The 22,450-nt window shown below is 46.2% G+C and overlaps 1 protein-coding gene across 5 annotated transcripts in view; it reads left to right on the plus strand.

The window, feature by feature from the left end:
- The window catches only part of TNS2 (tensin 2), a 123,413-nt gene that overhangs the window by 39,877 nt on the left and 61,086 nt on the right, over nt 1-22,450 (plus strand). Inside the window, exon 1 of one of the 5 annotated variants that reach the window (XM_081851667.1) lies at nt 4,644-5,032. The exons of 3 other annotated variants lie outside the window; for them this stretch is intronic. In XM_081851667.1, the coding sequence (XP_081707793.1) occupies nt 4,952-5,032 (81 nt within the window). In that variant the 5' untranslated portion in view covers nt 4,644-4,951. Of the gene's footprint in view, nt 1-4,643; nt 5,033-15,663; nt 15,846-22,450 lie in introns of those variants that run through there. One more of the 5 variants, XM_081851665.1, reaches the window with a different exon arrangement.

The following is a 22,450-nucleotide window of genomic DNA, read 5'->3' on the forward strand; positions in this document are numbered from 1 at the left end:
GACTTGATGTCTGCCCACGACAGTGTGTATAATTTGTGTTGCTATATAAATGTATGTACCTCGGGTTACAGACGCTTCAAGTTACATACGCTTCAGGTTACAGACTCCGCTAACCCAGAAATAGTACCTTGGGTTAAGAACTTTGCTTCAGGTTAAGAACAGAAATCGTGCAGTGGCGGCGCAGCGGCAGCAGGAGGCCCCATTAGCTAAAGTGGTGCTTCAGGTTAAGAACAGTTTCAGGTTAAGAACAGACCTCCAGAACGAATTAAGTACTTAACCCGAGGTACCACTGTATATGAAATCTGCCTCAAGGTAACATAAGTTCTGCAGCAAGAAAAGCTGAGTGCTGCAGCCTGAATGGCTTGTGCAGATCTGCATATATTTTGCTTATTTTTTGTATAATTTAGTATTGGTTACTAGTGGGGAAAGGGTAAATAAAATGTTATCATGCTTTGACTGATGGAAAGCCTGCCCAGGATCAAACCCCCTCCCCGCACGCGTTTCTAATCAGAAACGTGTTTATCAGGTGCTGCCCATCAGCTGCAATCTATAAGGGTTTGTGTTGGTTTTTTAAAAATAATAAAATAATTCTGTCCTGCAGTAACAAGGAGGCAGGTAGAAGAATCTTAGATGAAGCTGCAGCTGCATTGTCTCCTGCAGCCCTGTCACATTTAAAGATGGAGTGCAAGATTGTGTTGTTGCCATATGGTAGGGTTGGGGGAACCTGTGGCCCTTCCAGATATTGCTGGACTCCAACTCCCTTCAGTTCCAGCGGACATAGCCAATGATCAGGGATGATGGGAGTTGTAGTCAGGCTTTCCATTCTTGCAATATTTATTATTTTTAAAATTAAATTTCATATACTGCCCTTCATCCAAGGGTCACAGGGAGGTTTACAAAATAAAAACACAAAAATACAAAATATGGTGATCATGGTTCAGAGGCACTGGTTGCTTCCAAATGGCCTGTTTATTAAGGATTCACCACAATTAGTTTGCGCACAGTTTGGAGGGGAGGTTAGATGATGGTGGCTTTTTACTGAGCATATGTTCAAATTCCTTTGGAGGGAGATGATACAACATTGATTCAAGCAGAGTGTCTGGGTATAAATAATAAAATTATTATTATTCCTGTCACTTTCCTTATTGCAAAAAGTCCTCTGTTTTTTAGTGTGGGGTGTGTGTCTATTGCGCAAAAGTTCCAAATCCACTTTCATTGTGCAACCTGAGTTTTGTCAGTATATGAGGCTAGGAATACATGCATACATATATATACATAATTTTATTTGTGCACCACCTTTCCATAGTTAAAACCCATGCTCAAGGTGGCTTACAACATGAAAAAATTACATAATTACAAACATAACAAAAGTCATTATAAACAATAAATAAAACATTAAAAGTACACAACCAAATTAAACAATTTCCACATAAATCACAATAAGATCTAAAATAAAGATACAAAAAATCAATATCACAAACAGCAACAACCTCCTCCCAAACAGCTGACTCCTAAACAATACCCCATTGATTTGGACCTACTAGTCTTTTGTTACCTAAGGAGGACTCCAAGCGTCTTACATTTAAAAATATAAGGGAAAGAAAATCGAAAGAGATGAATGTCATAAGCAGATTAACATTTTTGTGATTCCAGACAGCCACCCCCAACATAATTGAAACCCACCTAAAAAATATTAATATTATTACATTTATATTCCACTTTCCCTCTAAGGTGCTCAAGGTGGCATACAAAAATCTCCCCATCTCATCCTCACAACCCTGCAAGGAAATGAGGCTGAGAGGCAGTGACTGTTCCAAGGTCTCCCAGTGGGATTTGATCCAGGGTCTCCCAAGGCCTAGTCCAGCACTCTGAGCATGACGCCACACTGACTCTCATGGACACCATCTGGAAGGGCAGTGAGAAAGAGCTTTCAGAGTCGCAGAAGCAAAGAGCAAAGGCTGCTGTGGGTCCCCCTAGAGGTCAAGTGGTAGAAAAGCAACTCATTTGAAAAATATTTATTGTGAGTATTAAAAAAAAAAACTTTTTAAAGTGCCTCAACATTGCTATAGCTGTCAAGTCACCACAGGAGGAAAAGGCAGCATTTGTACAATGCAAAGCCTTTCAATGTAAGACAAGAACTCTTTCAGCCCATGCAGCACGTGAATTGTCCTAGGAGGAGAGACACTTCTGAAGGACAATGAGCACATTTATTTTAACGGAAATTTCTATCCCACTTTCCACTCCAGCAGCAGAGATGCTCAAACAGTTCACCGTGTGCAGCAGATATGATCAAAAGAAAAAAAAGAGCAATAATCCCCATCAGTTTAAATAATGAAATAATAACATTTTACCAGACTTTTAAAAAAGCATTAAAAGAACTCAGGAGAGGGAAAGTAACAGACAGTAACGTAAAACAGCAACGGAGTTAAAAGCTTTGCTGGAATCAAATAAGAGAGGGCTCATCTCAGAGAGCTCATCTTGTGCTGCCCTGTCCAGGCACAGAGCTGCACCTTTAAGCTCCGGGTCCAAATGACGTTTTTATCTGCCCCCCCCCCAAGAAAACTCATGTTTCACCACCGAATCAGAGCAAATGTCAAAATCAGAGCAAATGTCAATCCATAGAAAACCCAATGGCGATTTGCTCCAATTCAGCAGTAAGACATAGGTCTTCCTGGAGAAAGTGCCAGGATACACATCCACACACACAACCAAAACCACAAATCTTTTCGGACATGGAACTTTAAAGCCCTGACCTGACCCTAGAAATGTGACACAAAAGGCAGTCTGGGTAAGTCCAGAGTCTGGGGAGCATGTGTGTGTGACATAGATACTGTGACAGTCCCTTCCAACCCACACCCCATTGGTGGGACCCCTGGCATAGCATTGGGCTCAAAGCTTCACCTGCTCCTGCTCTACCACGGCAGGTGATGCCCCAGATGAGCCTGACTCATTTCCCTCTTCACTGGTGGGGCAGCGGCTAATTCAGTGGTGGCTTGTTCTGGCCTTTGGGTGAATTTGGAATGCAATCCTTGCTTTGCCACAGACTTGGCTCTGGGCCTTGGGCATGGTTAAACTTGGATGTGTTTTTTCTATAGGCTGCGTCATGCTAGAATTTGGGACAAAATATAATTCCGCTGTTACTTTTTTCTTTTTCTTTTTGCTGGTTGTTATCCAGGGTTGGCTACGAATAACACCCAGAATTTATAGCTCCATTTCAAACTGGTGTTTGTGTGTTTCATTAGGAAACTTGAAAGGAAGAATGGGTAGCACTGGAGCCACATGGATGCAAGCTTCTGGTGTGCCAAGACGGTGCCATTTGGTTATGGAGGTCCGTGGCACTGCGCTTCTAAGTAAAAAGTTGTGATTGCCATGGGTTTCCCCCCCCCCCCAACCTGCCTCTCCCCTGCATTGTGACCACATCATCTGTGCCATACTGGCTGCATCCATTTGACCCAGTTCCATGGCAGACGTTCAGCTTCCTCAAGGCAGCTCTGGTCTGACTCACTTTAGCACCCGCCCACAGCTGAAAGAGGCCAGCAAAGAGCCTTGGAAACATGGAAAAGGCAGACTCTCTCTTCTCTGAGCAGTGTCTGGTCAACAGTGTTCTGCCCAGAGAGGAAAAACAGAAGGAGAGAACAGAACTCTTTGCTTTCCCAGTGGGGTATTGTAGTAGTTTCTAAAGCAAAAACCCCTCCATATTATGTGGCCATCGCTTCTCTATATGGAACGTTTCCACATGGTCCATAGCTAAACTATGGAATTTGCTGTGATGGCCACCAACTTGGATGGCTTTAAAAGAGAAGTAGGCAATTTCATGCTGGATTATTCTATCAATGGCCTCTAGTCACAATGGCTTTGTTCTACCTCCACCGTCAGAAGTGGAGGAGAATTCTCTTGCCCTCATATCTTGCATAAGGGCTTCCCATCAGAGTATCTGGTTGGCCACGGTGAGAGCAAGATGCTGATCCAGCAGGGCTCATCTTATATTCTTGCTATTTAGCTATCCGTTACTTATGGCTGAATGCTTCAGTGGCTTACAAGTGTCTCAGCTAAGGTTTATCAAGCAGCATTATCTGGGCCTCTGAGGAGCACGGAATGGTCCCTCTATTGACAGCTCAGAAGAAAAAGAGGCTTTGTGGAAACGAGAGTCAGTGCTGAGGCAACAGGGCTTGGTCTTTGGGACAGCTGGAGTGCACAGGCCTGGCACTTTCTGGACTGTCAGCTGAATCTCCCTTCAGCATTGTAACGGGTATAGTGTAAGTGTTGGGCTAGGGGCACTCCAGCCCTCCCAAGGAGCAAACCGATGCCTTCAAATCAGAACCTGTTGGATAGTTCCACACTGTGGCTTGCTTGCCTCTGGTTGCATCTGCATCATACATTTAAAACACCTTTCCCTCTCCCCCACCAAAAATTCATGGGAACTATGATTTGTTACGGGTGCTGGGAGTTGTAGCTCCGTGAGGGGTCAACTACAGCTCCCACAATTCTTTGTGCTTTATATGTATGGTGTGCTTAGTAGCCTCTGCCCCTTTTGAGTGCCTCTGCCAGACGCTTTCCCATCCCTGGCTTCAAGGGGTGACCTGGGCTCCTCTGTTTCTCTGCCAGGCCCAGCTGTCCCTCCTTCCCGGTCCATCCTTTTCCATTACCTCCGCGCAAAGGGAAGGAGCTATTGTGTGGCAGGAAACAGCAGCTCCCTGCCTGCCCGCCTGATCTCGCAGCCCAGCCTTGGCTCCTGCCTCATTGTTTCCAGCTCCACATCCTCCTCTTTCACACACTCCCAAGGGCTGAGCTGGTTTGGGAAGCTGGATAAAGCAGATCCACCACAGCCACGGATGCCGTGAGCTGGGGCAGACCCCGTCCCTCTCATGTGGATTTGTTCTCAGCAATGCCGACCTGACAGTGTTTCCAAGGCAATTGTGGGATTAATGTGCCGTCACCATCATCTGTAACCATGAAGCCCCGAAACACCATGGACACTCTTCTGAGAGTGCTGGGAAGAAGAGAGAGCACCCGAGTACCAAGTGGCCGCCGGGTAGGTGTACAACAGAGACGGAGGGTAGGCACTGCAAGGGGAAGAGAGAAAAGGCGAGGCGGGCTTTTCTTGCAAGCTGTCCAAAGTCTCTGAGGTCACTTCCAGATGGCCCATTTATTGAGTATTCATCCTGATCTGTTTGCACAAGTTTGCGTAGACTTAGGCTGTGGATACACCATGCATTTAAAGCTCATGGCTTCTCCCAATGAATCTTGGGAACTGTAGTTTGTTAAAGTGCTTTAAATGTATGGTGCATATGCTGCCTTGGATTATTTATTGAGCATTCATTATGTTTTTGTTTCCAGAGAGGTTATATGATGTTGCATCAAGCAATTATTACCACACATTTTTCAGTGTGTTTCCCTATTGCTTTCCTTATTGCAAAAAGTCAGGGTGGGGGGCAGGGTTGTTGCACAAGCATGCCAAATTGGTTTTAATTGCACAACCTGAATTTGCTGGCATGCCATTGAATTCTACCCCCCAAATAGCGACAGTCTGGAAGCCCCTGTAGTGCATCTGATGAAATAGGCTGCAGCCTGCGAAAGCTCATGGCGGGGTGAATCAGTTAGGGCCAAACAACACATTTTAATAAACTTTTTAAAAAGCATACTTCTTGAAGAAAAAACAGCTTCAGGGTCCCGAGGGGCAAGGTTCGGCTTTGTGGTGGGCACCTGCCCTGCATACCCAGGTAAGACTAGGAGTATTCCCAGTCTGAAACAGTGTGGACTGTGCTGGATGACCTCTGGTCTGACAGTAAAAACCAACTTCCTCTGTTCCCCGCTCCAGAAGGTGCTCCTGATCTGAATTGGGGCCCCACACTGGTTTCCTACAAACACCCCCTACCCCAACTCCTGCTTGCCCCCATGCGGTTTACTGCAAAAGAATTTCTGTCTCTTTAGAAAACTATGAAAAGAATCTGTTTTGCTTGTTTTTTCTTCTTCTTCAGCTGACTTAACGTGACTACTCTTCTGGAGTATGAAGAAATATTTCCCTCTTCTTAAAATTAAGGGCAGTTGACTTTAGTTTAATTTTTTGTTCTCCTTGGTACTGCAAGGGACCTAATGAAACTAAATTACTGGGGGCAGAGAGGTTTGTCTGATGGATAGTGCTCAGAAGCTTAGGAACCAATTTTGACATTTGCTTTTTATTGACACAGATCTTAAAATCCCAGATGGGTGAAAGCTGGTTGGCCAAATGCCACAGCAGCCTGTTGGAGCCATTTCTTAACATGCATCTTCAGCATGTAGCAGCCCTGTTTCCTCTTTCACTCTCTTTCTAAAGTGCTCTGGGAGGAGGCAGCTTCCTATGACCCCATGTCTGATTTTGAAGTACGTACTCGGGTATGGCGGTGATACAAAAACAGCTCTGGTTCAGTCACGGGATTTCCACGATGCCAAGCGATGATGGCTTGCCCACACTGAAGGCACCATCAGAGATCAAATCCCTGCAGGTGGGACACAGACCCCTCTCACCTTTGCAAACACAGAATTAGTTCACGGAGCCAGTTTGCACATTCACTTGCAAGCCCTGAAGTGTAGAGAAAACAAGTGATGGTGTGTGTAAACCATCCCTAGGATGTGGGTCCTGTGTTGGATTTGGGGACACAGCTACCACCTGCCCTTACCCCCACACACCCCATTTGTTGCCTAAAGTACACAGGGACGTCGGAAGTTTCCTTATACAGTGGTACCTCGGGTTACAGTGGTATCTTCAGGTTACAGACTCCGCTAATCCAAAAATAGTACCTCAGGTTAAGAACTTTGCTTCAGGATGAGAACAGAAATTGTGCTCCGGCGGCGCAACAGTAGCAGGAGGCCCCATTAGCTAAAGTGGAACCTCAGGTTAAGAACAGTTTCAGGTTAAGAACGGACCTGCAGAACGAATTAAGTTCTTAACCCGAGGTACCACTGTACTGAGTCAGACCATTGATCCATCTTGTGAGGGACGGAGGAAGCAGCAGCAGCAGACATTTTGTTCACAGGCTTATTTTAAGATGTTTTTCCACCAAGAGTTCATTAGGCATGGCCTTTCTCCCCTGGCAGGGAAATCTTCTAGCCAGCGTTCCAGAAGATCTGGGAATGCTGAGTAAACAGGAAATGAGACTGCAAATCTAGGCTGGTTTTGCTCCTTCTGAAATGACCCTAAGGGCTCAGCCATCCAATCACACACACACACACACACACACACACACACACCACACACACACAGCAGTTGCTTTCGGTTGACCATTGGTCAGCTTTGTGGCCCTTTGTGGAGAGGCTATGCGAGACCTGAGTGCAGTTTTCACAAGTGTGGCTACTGTGAATGATGCAGCTGTGCTGGAGCAGCTCCAGTGTGTGAGGCTTTGTATGAGTCAGTTGTGGCAGGTGCAGGATGGGAGGAGGAGCCCAACCCTCTCCCTGTCAAGAGTCCCTCTGTCTTTGCACTAGTGCATTAGTGTAGTTAGGTGCCAGCTGGGGTTCTTGGATCAGAGGAGCTAGTGGTAGGGACTCCCCGCTTCTTGGTGTCGCTGTAGGAGCTTGCAGAAGGAGAAAGCTCCTGGGCAGCTATCACTGCTGATGGCCAGAGTGTCACATTGCAACTACCAGTTTGGTTGAGGTCAGATGGCACAAGGGGACAATTGGAGTCGTGGTTCCAGGCAGCTGCAGATTCTAGCATGACCCCTAAGACTGAGCAATGACCTAGGCAGAGGCAGAGGTTTGCTCCTCTGTGCCTTTTAATGCGTATGTGCTTGGCTCCTTACATACAACCTTCCTGGGTTTCTCCAGGCTATTAGCTCTGACAGTTGCAGCCACAAGATTCAAGGATTATTCTGGGAAAAGGAGCACTGAGGGAAAACTCGTATGGGCTAAGCAGACTTAGGCCATACATTTTAAGCATGAAGCTTCCTGCAAAGAATCCTGGGAACTGTAGTTTGTTCAGGGTGCTGGGAATTGTAACTTTGTGGGTATCTACAAGTAAACAAATGAAGCAAAGATGTTCCCTGCATGTTGATGCTAAGGCTGCCAACTTATTAAATATATTTAATCTTCATGGATGAATTGAACTGTTGGCTGATTAATATACATTGCTGCATATTGCAAGACCTCAGTGAAGATGCTTTTGGTAGGCCATTTCATATTTGAGCATGGCAACAAACCAGGCTCCTTGAGTGTTCATTTGACAGAGTGCAGCCAGTCTTGGCCCTATGGTGAGAGTAGGCCCAATGGCCCATTGGTTAGAACTCAGCATCACACGAATGTTCCATCAGCGCAAACATTGCAGTTGCTAGATGGAACAGTCCTCCTCTTCCCTCAGGGGGTGCAAGGGGAGAGGAGGGGAGAGAAGGGAAGGCCCATTTGTGAGCTGGAGTCCCTGTGCAGATCTATCACTGATGGGCTGCATTAGGTGAATCCCACTCATTGTATGTTAGATTTATGATTTTCATCTTTTAAGTGTATGCTTATAAGCCATAATATGTGAAGTGGGAAGTATTCCCTTGGAGAACCTGCAAGAAGCAGTTTCTCTTGGGCTGAAAATGCTGACATTTCATAACTTTCATTGGCTGGGTTTGGATGCAGACCAGAAGGGAAATCCTTCTTTACATTTCTTTTTCAACTGATCTGGGACAGGAAGGCTGGCGCTGGCACAGCTGTGTGGCCAGAGCTGCTGGTCCTGGGATTTTTGCTTCTTGTCAGGTTTACCAGTTAATTGAGAGGGTGTGTGCGTGTGTCAGGATTTTAATCTGTGCTTAATGGATAAATGTTGTAATCCTAAACATGCTTATCGGAACTCGGTGACACTTTAAAAAAAAACACATGCATAGGATAAGGCTACCTGGTTGGAGTCCTATGCACACCTCCAGACAGCCTGATGAATTCAGCATTCATTCTGATTTGCTTGCACAAAGCTTATATGGTGGTTAGACTATGGGGCTGTCCATACCTGGGTTTAATGTGGTTTGGGAATGCCTTGTATCTCCTTTAATTTTCCTTCATTCATGTAGACCACCTAACACCGGTCTTGAAAGACCTACATTGGCTCCCAGTACGTTTCTGAGCACAATTCACTATGAGAAGCCAAGTTACAGGGAACCAGGCAGAGGGCCTTCTCGGTAGTGGCGCCCGCCCTGTGGAACGCCCTCCCACCAGATGTCAAAGAGAACAACAACTACCAGACTTTTAGAAGACATCTGTTTAGGGAAGCTTTTAATGTTTGATGTGTTACGGTATTTTAATATTTTGTTGGAAGCCACCCAGAGTGGCTGGGGAAGCCCAGCCAGATGGGCGGGGTATAAATAATAATAATAATAATAATAATAATAATAATAATAATAATAATAATTTTATTATTTTATATAGCTGTTCTCATCCAGATATTGCTGTCCTTCATTTTCTACTCCCTAAATCCAGAGATTCCCTATGCTTTGAAAAAGCTGACTAAGAAAGCTACATCAATTGCATAGGGACACTCCTGATTTGGGGAGGAAAAAGTAGTTGGAGGAAAATGTCACCTGGAGATAAAGGAGACACAGGTGGTTCACAATCCACATTAAACCTAGCTATGGATGGATCCTTAGTCCAGTATTTATTGAGCATTCATCCTGATTTGCTTTCAGGGTGTTTACTCATATTCCCATTAATTATTCATCCCACACTTTTCAGTGCATTTTCCAGTCACCTTCCAAACCACAAAGGACCCCTCCAGGTTACCTATTTATTGTTTGCTTGCCCTGGTTTGCTTGCAAAAGGCTTACACAGAGATTGGATTACTGTATATCTAGTCTATATTGAGCATTAATTTTGATTTGTTTGTGGGACAGTTATATGACAATGAGCATTCATCTTCCTGATTTGCTTGTGGGATGTTTGCACATCTTCCTGTTAGTCGTTTGTTCATCTCATTCTTTTCAAATGTGTTTCCCTTGCAATTGTTGTTGCTTTCCCAAAAGCCAGGTTCTTTTTTAACAAGTGGATTAGTTGCCCCAGGGCCACAGAGCGCTTTAATCCACTTTAGATGTGCAAACCTAATGTTCCAGTAAGTGCTTGTATTCCTCCCTGCAAAACATGAGTAAGATTGAGCTGGAAAGGTAGTAGCCCTACTACTTATTATGTATTGAAATTGTAAAATCCTCTCACCGGTCACTCTGCCATTGTGGTAGCTGTTTCTGAACAATTATGTTGAATTTCCTGGGAATGTAATTAAAGTGACAGTCTGTCAGACAGACTTCCAAGGCTTTGATTTAGACTTCATGTGCAAAACATGGGGTTTTGCTTAACCAGCAATTTGATGCATAGGGTTTTGAAGCCAAAGAAAAGAACACATTTCCAGGTTCTTAAGACATTCCCACATGCTCACTAGCTCATTCCAAGCAGTGCTGGGAAACCTACACCAGGGGAAAGAGGTGGGTGGGTGAGAACCAGGAAATGACAATAATCATAAAGCAGGAAAGGGAAATGGACTCTATTGGTTTTCCTTTTTTGTGATGAGATATATTTGGGGGGGGGGGGGTATTTCCAGCAAACTGATCTGCAGGGCACAATGAAGCAAGCAGAATTTAGTTTTGTTCTCAAACTGTCAGCTGTGCTGGGGAAGCGGTTTTAAAAGCACTGATATCTTGACAGATCCTTAAAATAAATAAAAAAAGTCCTGTTCCTGACCTCTGGAGCCCAGCCTGCTATTCTTAAGCCTTGACCAGTTCCCATCTGGTTTCCTGAGTTATGGAACACTCTGTTCTGCTGGGTGGGAACCTCCCATCCCTTGCAAAGCTCTGCAGCAACGCAGGAGGAGGTCAGAGATAATGTGCTGTAGGTCCCCATGAATTAGCGGATTGTCATAGATAGGACATACGTACATAGTCTTGGTACACTCTGCAGCAGGAGCTGGGGACCTCAGGCTTGTGCGGGATTATGGCCAATGCAGCTCTCTTTTTCCGGCCCCCAGGATTCTCCCCCTCCTCCCATGCCAGGCACCTCACCAGCCCTGCTCTGCACCCTCCCTGAGTTTATTTTGCCTGGCTGGAATAAGTAACTGAGCTCTGATAAATGCCTCTTGTTTGCCTGGATGAAGAATTGTAGGGGGGTGTGTGTGTGTGTGTGTGTGTGTGTGTAACAAATCAACAAAGTTAAACTGCATAGCTGTTCTCTACTCTCTTTTGCCTCTGGTTCCTTCCATCGCTGGCATGGATGTTGCCCTCAGGGTGAAAAAGGTCCCCCCAACCCTGCTCTGGAGGATCTGTGGCTCTGGTCAGCAACTCGGTTTTTTGGAAGGCTGCTTTGAGAAGAGCCCATCTCCCATTGTGGCCAGATTGCTCACTGGGGCAAGACGGTTTGAGCATATTACACCTGGCTGCCTATTAGTTTCCAGGTGCAATTCAAAGTGCTGGTATTGACCTATAAAGTCCTAAATGGCTCAGGACCGCAGTTCCTCAAGGACTGCCTCTACCCATATAAACCAACCTGGACTCTGCATTCATTATCTGAGGCGCTTCTTTGGGTGCCTCCTCCATGTGATGTCTGGATGGCAGCAACACGAGAACGGGGCTTTTGTGCAGTGCCCCCCCATCCCAGTTTGTGGAATGCTCTCCTCTTCATTATATATCTTTAGGTGCCAGGCGTAAACGTTCCTCTTCAACCAGGCCTTGGGCTGATTTATATTCTATAGTCTTTTAAATGTGTTTGTGGGATGGGGAGCTATTATTTTGTAGTTTTAACTATTTATTTGTGCTTTTAACCTGCATTTTTACCATATGAACTGCCATGAGATATTGTGATGATGGACGGTATATTTTATTTTATTTTATTTTATTTTAGTGGTTGCCAAGCAAAACCTATCTCCATATAACTGCCCCACAAACAAATCAGAATAGTCAATTAAGTTGAGATGCAGTCTTAAAGGTAAAGGGACCCCTGACCGTTAGGTCCAGTCGTGACCGACTCTGGGGTTGCGGCACTCATCTCGCTTTATTGGCCGAGGGAGCCGGCGTACAGCTTCCGGGTCATGTGGCCAGCATGACTAAGCCGCTTCTGGCGAACCAGAGCAGTGCATGGAAACGCCGTTTACCTTCCCGCCGGAGCGGTACCTATTTATCTCCTTGCACTTTGATGTGCTTTCAAACTGCTAGGTTGGCAGGAGCAGGGACCCAGCAATGGGAGCTCACTCCGTCGCGGGGATTTGAACCACCGACCTTCTGATTGGCAAATCCTAGGCTGTGTGGTTTAACCCACAGCGCTACCCGCGTCCCTTAAGAGAAGCAGTCTTAGGGGTGCACAAAAATCACACCTCTCCACTCTGGCTAGAAGCCAAGGCCCCAGTGGGCCACTTGGTGGAGGAATCTGGTTGCTGGCAAGGGCCATCGCAGCAGTCCTGCAGGGGCCCCTCAGTCGGGCAGGCAAACTTTTTTAGTGTCTGGTCCATGGCCTCTCCTGGCTTCCCAGGTGCCAGTCCATCTACTTGCAAAGGGTCAAGGTTGCCTAGGTCTGCCTCTGCCTCTACATGAACTTCTGTGCAAGCTAATCGGGATGAATGAATAAATTGGTTGTCTGGAGGAGCAGGAAGTGAGTTTCTCAGAGGCTTCTGCAGCTAGGTCTCGGACAGCTTCCAGACTGTCACTATTTTGTGTGCAGGATTCAAGTCTCATAACAGCAAGTTCAAATTATGCAATTAAAACAGATTTGGCTTTCCTTCGTAACAACAACAACAAATTATTATTAATTGTAGAAGTAGTAGTAGTAGTAGTAGTAGTAGTAGTAAAGGGGTAAAGGGACCCCTGACCATTAGGTCCAGTTGTGGCCAACTCTGGGGTTGCGGCGCTCATCTTGCTTTATTGGCCAAGGGAGCATGACTAAGCTGCTTCTGGCAAACCAGAGCATCGCACGGAAACACCATTTACCTTCCCGCCGGAGCGGTACCTATTTATCTACTTGCACTTTGAAGTGCTTTCGAACTTCTAGGTTGGCAGGAGCAGGGACCAAGCAACATAGTAGTTGTAGTAGTAGTTACTTATATCCTGCCCATCTGGACAGGTTTCCCCAGCCACTCTGGGTGGCTCCCAACAGAATATTAAAAATAGAATCAAACATTAAAAATTTCCCTAAATAGGGAATCTGCCTTCAGGTGTCTTCTAAAAGTCAGATAGTTGTTTATTTCCTTGACATCCGATGGGAGGGCGTTCCACAGGGCGGGCGCCACTACCGAGAAGGCCCTCTGTCCGGTTCCCTGTAACCTCACTTCTCATAGTGAGCGAACCACCAGAAGGCCCTCGGAGCTGGACTTCAGTGTCCGAGCTGAATGATGTGGGTGGAGACGCTCCTTCAGGTGTACTGGGCCGAGGCTGTTTAGAGCTTTAAAGGGCAGCACCAACACTTGGAATTGCACGGAAATGTACTGGGAGCCAATGTAGGTCTTTCAGGAACCATGTTATAGGGTCTCAGCATGCTAATTGTAGTAAAGAAAGTGGGATAAAGAGATGCACTGGAAAGTGTGGAATAACAATTGCTCAATTTGATGTGTAACCTCCCTGCAAGCAAACCATGATGATGCTGACAGTGGTGTTGTGTCCTTTGCTGGTGCCCAAGGTGTGCATGCATACATGTGCGCATGCTAGGCAGGACTGGGGGCAGGGCATGGAGGGTAAACAAAATCCACCACGCCAGCCCAGCCCTTGCCGCCAACACTGCAAGGTGGGCACTGGGCCTGAAGGGGTCACGGGGCTGTGCTGCGCTGTGCCACCTGCCTGCCTGCCTGCCTGCCTGCCTGTACAGGAGGGAACCCAACTGGCTGGTGCAGCGCTTGGTGGCTGCACCCCCCCCCAGCACTGGCCAGGTGGTCATTCAGTGAGGGGGCTGGGGGTGTGGCAGCAAAACCAGACTGGGCTCTGGGTCCCAGAGACCCCTGCTAGCAGATAGGGCAGGGCGGGGTTCCTTGTGGGGGGCATCAGGTTTGCAGCCCCTCAAAATTCTGTGCCTGGGGCTATACCCCTCCCTCTCCCTTCCCATGCTACATCCCTGGACGCACTCATGTGGCTAGTCTGCTAGAGAAAAATTAGGGGCCTCCAGACATCCTTTCTCTAGTGCATTCATGATGATTTGCATCCATTATGGTGTTGGGGGGTCATATGCAACCCTGCTTTTGATCCTGTTTATGCCTCTAAAATTTGGTGGGCAGGCATACTGCTTCATTTCCACTCAGGACATGTCCTGCAGCTTCCTGCTGAAATCCTATCACTTCTCATACCGCAAATGTTCTCTCTGTCTCTGTCTCTCTCTCTCTCTCTCTCTGTGTGTGTGTGTGTGTGTGTGTTTATTTTTGTAACACTTTCATTGTACTGTAGTGCAAAGGTGCCCCTCCTGATGGCAATAATATGTAACACTGGAGAATCATTGCAGAACTAATAAAATGGAATGATGCATGGATGGTCCAGTATAAATTCATCACTGATGCATCCACTGCTATTGCATCTGTGACATGTAGAATTATATACTCAGTCTGGAGGGCCCTGTAAAAGAAACCAAATGCCACCACCACTCCCATGAAATGTTTTACTGGGTGGATAAAGAAAACACCAGTTAGATTTCTGGCGTCTGCCACCTTTTATTCCTTTGATAGGTTCAGTATTGCTCTACTTTCTATCCTTCCTCACTGCCTGTAAACTTAGGGGGAGGGGCAGAGGAAACTGGATATATTCAGAAGTTTAAGAGTTGTTTGAGCATTGGGTTGGTTTCAGAGTCCTCATCCTGCACACATCATTTCCCCCAAATTTCCAATTCCTTAATTTGTGCCCTTTGCACTAATCTTTCTTGCCCTGAGGGAAGAAGGGTGTTAGGAGCAGTTGCTGCAAAACACAAGTCAGTCATGTGCTTTTGCCCCCAGGCCCTGCTTGTGGTCTTCCCACAGGCACCTGGTTGTCCACTGTGAGAACAGGATGCTGGACTAATGGGCCATTGACCTCATCCAGCAGGGTTTGTCCTTCTGTTCTTAGGAATCAGACCATTGGTTTCCTCAGGGCATTTGCTGTGCACTTTGAGTGGCAGCCGCTCTCCAGGGTCTCAGGTGGAGAAGGTTCTCCCCAGCACTGCTACCCAACATACTTTTAACTGGAGATGCCAGAGACTGGACCACTTACATTTGAAACATGCGCTGTACCAGTGAGTCACCTCCCTTAATGCCTTCCTGCTTCCATCTATTCCCAGTCCGAATAGCCACCTCCATCCCCTTCAAAGCTCACTTCCTGAGCCTTGCCATACCATTCTGGATTCTTAATAATAATAACAACAATAGGATTTTCAATTTTCAATTATTTTTCCAGGAAATGCATTACAGTATAACAATATGAACAATAAAAACATGAGTCATGTGAGTTACAGAGTCAATGTGTTGTCATATTCCCAAATACTCCTCCAGAGTTTAACTCGCCATAAATGAAAAGGTTCTGCTAAGGCTGTCTTTTAATTTCCATAACTTACCCAGAATGTAATATTTCTGTTCCTTTGGCACCAGATTTGGATTGGTGTGCATAGCAGTGTAAACACAACCCTTCACATGACTGGGATGTTGTGTAGCTCTCAACTGGCACACAATAGCGGGCAGTCATTGCGCGGCACTGTGTGGCTGAGTCAGTGAGTAAACATGTTGTTCTGGACTGACTGAGAGCAAGGAAGTGGGGGAATGGATGCTGCAGCAGCTCCTTGTGGGCCCTGATTATGTAAGAGTCACTGCCCAGCCAGTTCCTGCTTTGGTGAACCTCCTTGCCCGCCGAAGGGGCTGTGGCCAGGACCAGCCCACCATCCAAACAGATGGTTTCCTTCCCCAGCTTGATGCGGATTTCAGCATGTTGGTAAGAGATACTAGGTACCTGATTTTGCCATTGCAAAGATGCCTAGCTGTGTTGTGTGTGTGTGTATGCATATGTATATGTGCATATTAGGATGGAAGAACCGGTCCATTTTGTTTCTCCGTGTCTCGTTTTCCCAGTATTAAATTTGGTTCTCCACATTTCTGCAGCAATTTGTGATTTATTTATTTAATTTTCATGAGCATGAAAAATAAATAACAAGCATTTTAGTGCTAATTTCTTGATATAAACATTTTTTTTGTATGTGGTTTGATGTACACCCATGTTGTGCAAGAATTTTTCCCATGTATGTGCATTTTGGTGAAAGTGGTTGGACAAGTGCATTGTAAATTTCAGACAAGTGTGCATGTTGGGAAGTGCAAATTTGGAAGATTCTCCTTTAAAAATGAACTGAATTGAATCCCCCCATCTCTAGAATGCACAGTTTCCGCATTTTAATGACGCTTTCAAAGGTTCCTGACCCAGTCCCTTTCGTTCACTTTTTGCACTTGTGTGCACATTGTAAGGGCTGTTTATTCCATTACACTGAGGAAAAACCAGAAGATGTACCAGGGCTTAATTCTTCCAACGGCAGAATTTTCATTCCATGAGTTCATGGATGAATGGATGCCAGTTGCAAAGGGTGGCATCCAGCAAAGTAGTTGCACCAGCGCAACAACTTCTGCCCATGCAGGGGAACTTCCACTCTCCCTCTTCCACCCTGCGTTGCCCCTGCACCTTCCCAAATCTGCTCCAGAAGGTTGGAAGAACACCCAGGGAAGATTTGGGTGTGGGTGGGTGTGGAAACCAGCAAAGGTAAAAGGTGCTGTACTAAGAGGGAGAGGGGAGGTTTGGCACTGTGCAAATGCACTGGTGGAACCAATCTGGTTCTCCTGCTGGTGTGTTTGCACTGCGCCAGTCTCCTTGCCCTCGCATCCCTCCTCTTCCCAGTAAGCAACAGCGACCCACCTGCTGTGAAGCAAGTGTTGCAGCTGCATGCCACTCTTACCTGGCGAGCCACTTCTGCTTAACAGGAAGGCATAGAAACACCTGCAAGCAAACCAGGATGGTTCTTAGTTGTTGCCTGTAAACAAATCAGAACAAGTGCTCTATAAAGCCCCGATATAGTCTATCTGCTGCATACGTTTTGTACAAGCAAATTGGGTTGAATGCTGAATAAGCAGGTCATCCAGAGGAGGCCTTTCAGTTGTGAGACACACAGTTCTAGCTTCACCAGAACACCTGTGCTCCCAGCGCATAATTTGCTATGGGTAAAGTATGAATTCTAAACCGTGTTCCTGATGGTGTTCACTGGCAATTATTCCAGATTATCATGGAGATAGTGTGTGGTGCAGAAGAGGTTTTGTTTTGTTCATAAAAAAGGAGGTGGGTCATACTTAAGGGGCATTTGATGCATTTCAGTGTATGCCTGGTTTAGGACCTTGTAATGAGCACGCATGCTGGCAATTAGGGAGCTGACTGCAATGCCTCAAGCATGGGGTAGGGGCATGTAGTAAGCCCATATTGTGCTAAGAGGGCAGTGTAAAAACTATACTGGGAAGGGGACAGGGAGCACTTATTGTGGCATTATTTGATAGAGTGCTGGACAAGGACCAGGGAGATCCAGCTTCAAATCCCTACTCAAGTAGCTAAAGCACATGGCCTCCTCCAAGGAATCCTGGGAATTAGTTTGTTGAGGTGGCTGGGAATAATACCTTTGCAACCTCTAAGGCTAACCCATTTTGCAGGCTTGTGAGGGCAAATAGGGTGTGTGTGTGTGTGTGTGTGTGTGTGTGTGTAGGTGATCTATGCATCCAGCATTGAGCTCCTTTGGGGGATGGACAGAACATATGTGGAAAAAACGAATTTAACTTTGGATGGGGTTCCATGTGACTCGCTTCCTATTTTGGGAACTCCCTGCTTACCATCTAGGAAATGCCTCTGAAGGGACAAGGGGCTTTCTTGGGAAGCTACACATCAGATATTGGAGCTGAGATCCCCAGGGTCCAGCCCAGCCCCCGAGGTCTCCATAACCGCCTCCAGTGTCACAAGGACACCCCCGCCTGGCCATTTTCTCCCCTGTGAGCCAAGAAGGCAACAGCAAAGGGGACTTTTTCAAGCACAGCTCTGCCCACATTAACAACAAGAGCAGAGGCTGGTAAGCATTTTCTCTTCTGTGCCCCAAGCAGGCACAGCGGAGAAAGTGAAGTGTGCATGGAAAAAACCTTGGCAGAGCCTCTGGGACTGACCCAGCAGAGGCAGCGACAGATGGGCATAGAGCCCTTTGCCTGCGTTCTCAGGTGAGCCTGTAGGAGGAAGGGATGGAACTGCGGCAGGAAGGAGTGCACTTGTGTTGTTGGGAAAGAGGGTGGAAAAGCAATTTGCAGCTTGGGTTTTACAGGAGGGAAGGCGGAATCAATAAGTCTCTTGGGCAAATGAGTGCTCCTAAGGGCACATCCGCTGAGAAAGCAAATGCAGGGGCAGAGAGTATGCAGGGGAGGGCATTTGGAGGGGAAAGTACGTTGCCGGAGGCAGAACTTCCCACAACCTAATCCCTCAGGTGACACAGAAAATGCTCTCTCTCTTTCTCGCTCTCCACTCCGATTTACTCCCACCTGGCTTTATTCTGGTTTTGGAGCTCACCTGGAGATGTCAAAGGGCTGGGAACAAACGTTTAAAAACAGCCTTGCTGAAAGCTTGCGACAGATTATTGGTGGGTTTGGGAAAAGGTGAACCCAGCCTTCACTGATTACAGCTGCCATCATGGAGGGCACCAGGTTGGCAGAGGCCGGGTGAAGAAGTTTGTGCTTGTTGATTGCATTGACCGGGAGTGGAGAAGCATCTGACCATGTTGCCTGCTGATTTGTGCCTTGTGATTCTCGGCCAGTCAGTTTCGACACAGGGCAGGTCCTTCCTGCTCATCTGTTAGGAGTTCAGTTTGTTGCTTTACTTTTTGGGGAGGGGGGTTGGAAGGAGGCCTTTCCCCTCGGAGCTTCAAACAGCCGCTTCTTGCTGGGCTCCTGCCCCCTTGGCCTCTCACCTGGGCTGGCCAGCAGCTCCTGCGTCTTGCCCTTTTAAACAGATAACTTGTTTTCACAGTTAAGAACCCCGGCAACAAAGCAGGCAATTCATGGTTATTTATAGCCCAGCCGGCCATGCTGTGGCCCAGTGTGAATTGGCTCATTCAGTAGGGCTTATGTACACATGCTTTGAAACAGAGCCCTCTTCAGCTCTCCTTGAAAGAACTACATGTCCCAGGAAGCCTTCCTTCTTTGCAAGGCGGGCTTGCAATTTGGGCAGCTTTGCCTGTTCCTCCTCTTTCAGGCCTCATTTAAGCAGGCTGCAACTCCCACCACCGCTAGGAGCTGGGTGTGCTCTATTTGACCCCCACTTTACAAATTCTGCAGCCTGACTAATCCTTTTCTTGCTAGGAGTAAATGTTTCTGCTTTTAAGATTCAAGTGCCTATAGCAGCCTTCCCCAGCCAGTTGCCTTCCAGATGTTTTGGACAGACTGCAGTATTGTTATAGAAAAAATAGGGGGGTTGGCTTTTGCTGTCCAACTCCCCAAGGGATGTAAAATTCCCTCCGGATGGGCATATAGGACCCCCCAAAAGAGGACATGTCTGGGAATTCCCAGATGTGTGGCAACCCTACCATATCACTGCCCTGTGTGAAGAAGACTTTTTGTAGATTTCCCTCTAAATCTCCCACTGCTCTGTGTTGTAAGATGACTTCAGTTTCTCGTGTGATGAGCGAGTGAGAGAAACTTCCACCCACTTTCTCCACGCCATGTGCAATTTCTATAAACCTTTATTATACCTCTCCTTATTTGCCATTCCTCCCCTGAACCAAATATGCCACTTTTCCTTCTAGGGAAGTTGCCCAGTTTTATTGCAAGATTGTAGTCTTTCTTTAACCAAAGAAAAACCACGGCCGCAACAGGCCACAATAGAGGCCCCATGGTGGAAGGGCAGGCCCTAGTCCAGTTGTCTCTGGAGCACCAGAGGTAATGCAGCAGGGTGCAGTGGTGGGTGGTAGGGGGTGCTGGCAGTGGGGGGTGGAGACCGGGCACCCACAGCAAAAGCTTTGTGGGAGCCCAGGCCCCCAGAGCTCTCTGGAGATGGTGCCAGTGGGGATGGTTGTACATGGACCTGCTTTCGATGCTGTTTGTGCCTTCAGAAGTTTTGGGGCAGACATGGCCTTGTTTCCAATCAGTGCATATCCTGTAACTTCCTGCTAAGATCCTGCAACTTTTTTATACCGCATATGTTCCAGGATTATTGCTGTTTTTTTGTTGTTGTTTTGGTCTTCTTTTGGAGCTCCACAGTGCAAGGCTTCTCGTCCCTCCGACTGCAGAAACGCAGTAACATTGGGGAAGCATCGCAGAGCAATTAGATAAAGTGGAATGAAGTGCGGATGGTCCAGCCCAAATCCACCACTACTATTGTGTCAAGAATACAGCCATCCAAAAACACACCCATTTGAGGGGGTGGCCCTTGCAGCATAAATGAATTCCACATACAGCAGCAAAGCACATGAGAAAGGGGGGGGGTGCGGTTCGCAAAGTGATCTGGGGCTGAGAATGGAGGTGGGTGTCAGTTTGCAATCATGTCCCTATATTCCTCTGACGTGTCAAAGGCACAATGCAATTGCTTGGCTTAGGATAGCTTGCCCATATTGTAGCTGCAGGCAACTTTAACGGCAAGAAAACTTAGTAGCTCCTAGGAAGAGGTATGATTATGATATCTGGGTACAGATCCCAATATCTGAAGGTGTGTTTGTTGTGACATCTCTCACACACGTGTGTATACTGCTTGGGTTGCTCATATTCTATAATGCACCATATAACATGCACACTTTCTTCCCTGCAGCATATGAAGATGTGTGGGAGGGGAAGGGAGGCTCTGCTGGTAATCCATCCATCCATCCATCCATCTCTCTCTCTCTCTCTCTCTCTCTCTCTCTCTCTCTCACACACACACACACACACACACACACACACGCACACACACTGCCCAATTTGCATGACTGGAATGCAGCTCCATTTCCGGCAGGACAGCTGTTGCATTTCTTGGTAATCCAAGCTTCAGTGCCCTCAGAATCCAGGAATTGGGATTTTGAAGGGGGCGCTGAGAAGGGGAGAAGGCTAGGGAAGGTCATTTGTAAAACTTGTCAGCTGAGGAATTCCTACTGTCATGGATGGTGCTTGTAAAAAAAACCCCTCTCTTTTTACATAGTATTCTCTAGATTCAGGGCTTTTTTTCAGCCGTAACTCTGGAACTGAGTTCTAGCACCGCTCAGATGGGCACCATTGCCATTCTAAGAGAATGAGGGAGGTGTTCATGGTGAGTTCCAGAACCTCTTTTTCTAGAAGAATAGCACTGTTTAGTCCAGGGATTGTCAACCTGGTCCCTCCCGCCCACCAGTGGGCGTTTCAGGATTCTAGGTGGGTGGGGGTTCTATGGCACAAGCTGAATCCTTCCATTGAGCACCGGCGGGCAGTAAGGAAATTTTACCATCAAGAAAGAGGCGTTAGTGGGCTGTAGGTATAAAAAGGTTGACTACCGCTGGTCTAGACTGTACTGTTCTCTTGAATATAATTTGCTTTAATGCATTTGAATATTGTATTTTAAAATTGTTGTAACCTTCCCTGGGACTTCATGATGAAGTGCGGTAAGATATCTAAACAGCAGCAGCAGCAGCTGTCAGGGAATAGGGTTACTTTCCTTCTTATATATATTGTTCATTGCTAATATTTATAAATTGCAAATCTTTGAGCAGAAACACTCTCTCTTACTGATGAATTGCGGTAAAAGTATTCATTCCTTCTGACCACTTTTTGGAATTTTCAGAAATAAACAAGCTGAGTTTAACTTTCAAAGAATATGAGTGTACTCAGTTCTGAACAACTGCAGATAAACAGCAGAATGTGATACTGGAAACAGAATTCAGCTTCCTGAGAAACTCATACCCTTTTCAGAAAGATGAATGGAATCTTTTTACCCATTTCTCATCCTTCAAGTTTCTAGCTCTCTTCATTGCAAAGATATGCTTCAAGCATTTGGGCAAGGCTGGGTCTCCAAAGCTTAGAGATGTTGTGCAATACTATTTCCAGTTGACAGCGCTTGAGCTTCTGTGCCTCATGTCTGACCATGATTAGCAGATGCAGAATACTTATTGTTTTAATGAAAATTAGTCATTGATTGTTTATTATTGGAATAGGATGCATGCTTCTACTGTTGTAAACCTTGTAATTAGGCTGCTGCCTATGCAGTTACCTTGGAGTAAGCCCCTTTAAATACCATGGAATGGACTTTTGTGTAGGCACACAGAGGATTGCGTAGTCTTATTACAGAATGATGATTATATGCTATGGCCAAGGAAATATTTGCATTCATGCGACTGTAATTACCTGTACATGCCATCATTAAAGTAAAATGGTTACTCAGTTTCAGAATAAATTAAAATGGAACAGAGAAACATGAATTATGCAAAATAATGGAAGAACAACAATAAAGTAGACACAATTGGATTTGGATAATTTATATCACAGAATTTCCTTGAAACGAATATGTTGCTTTAAAGAAGGGAGAAGGGAGGGCATTGT

Source organism: Podarcis erhardii (genome assembly GCF_964252035.2).
Source record: "Podarcis erhardii genome assembly, chromosome: 2".
Taxonomy (NCBI): Eukaryota; Metazoa; Chordata; class Lepidosauria; order Squamata; family Lacertidae; genus Podarcis; species Podarcis erhardii.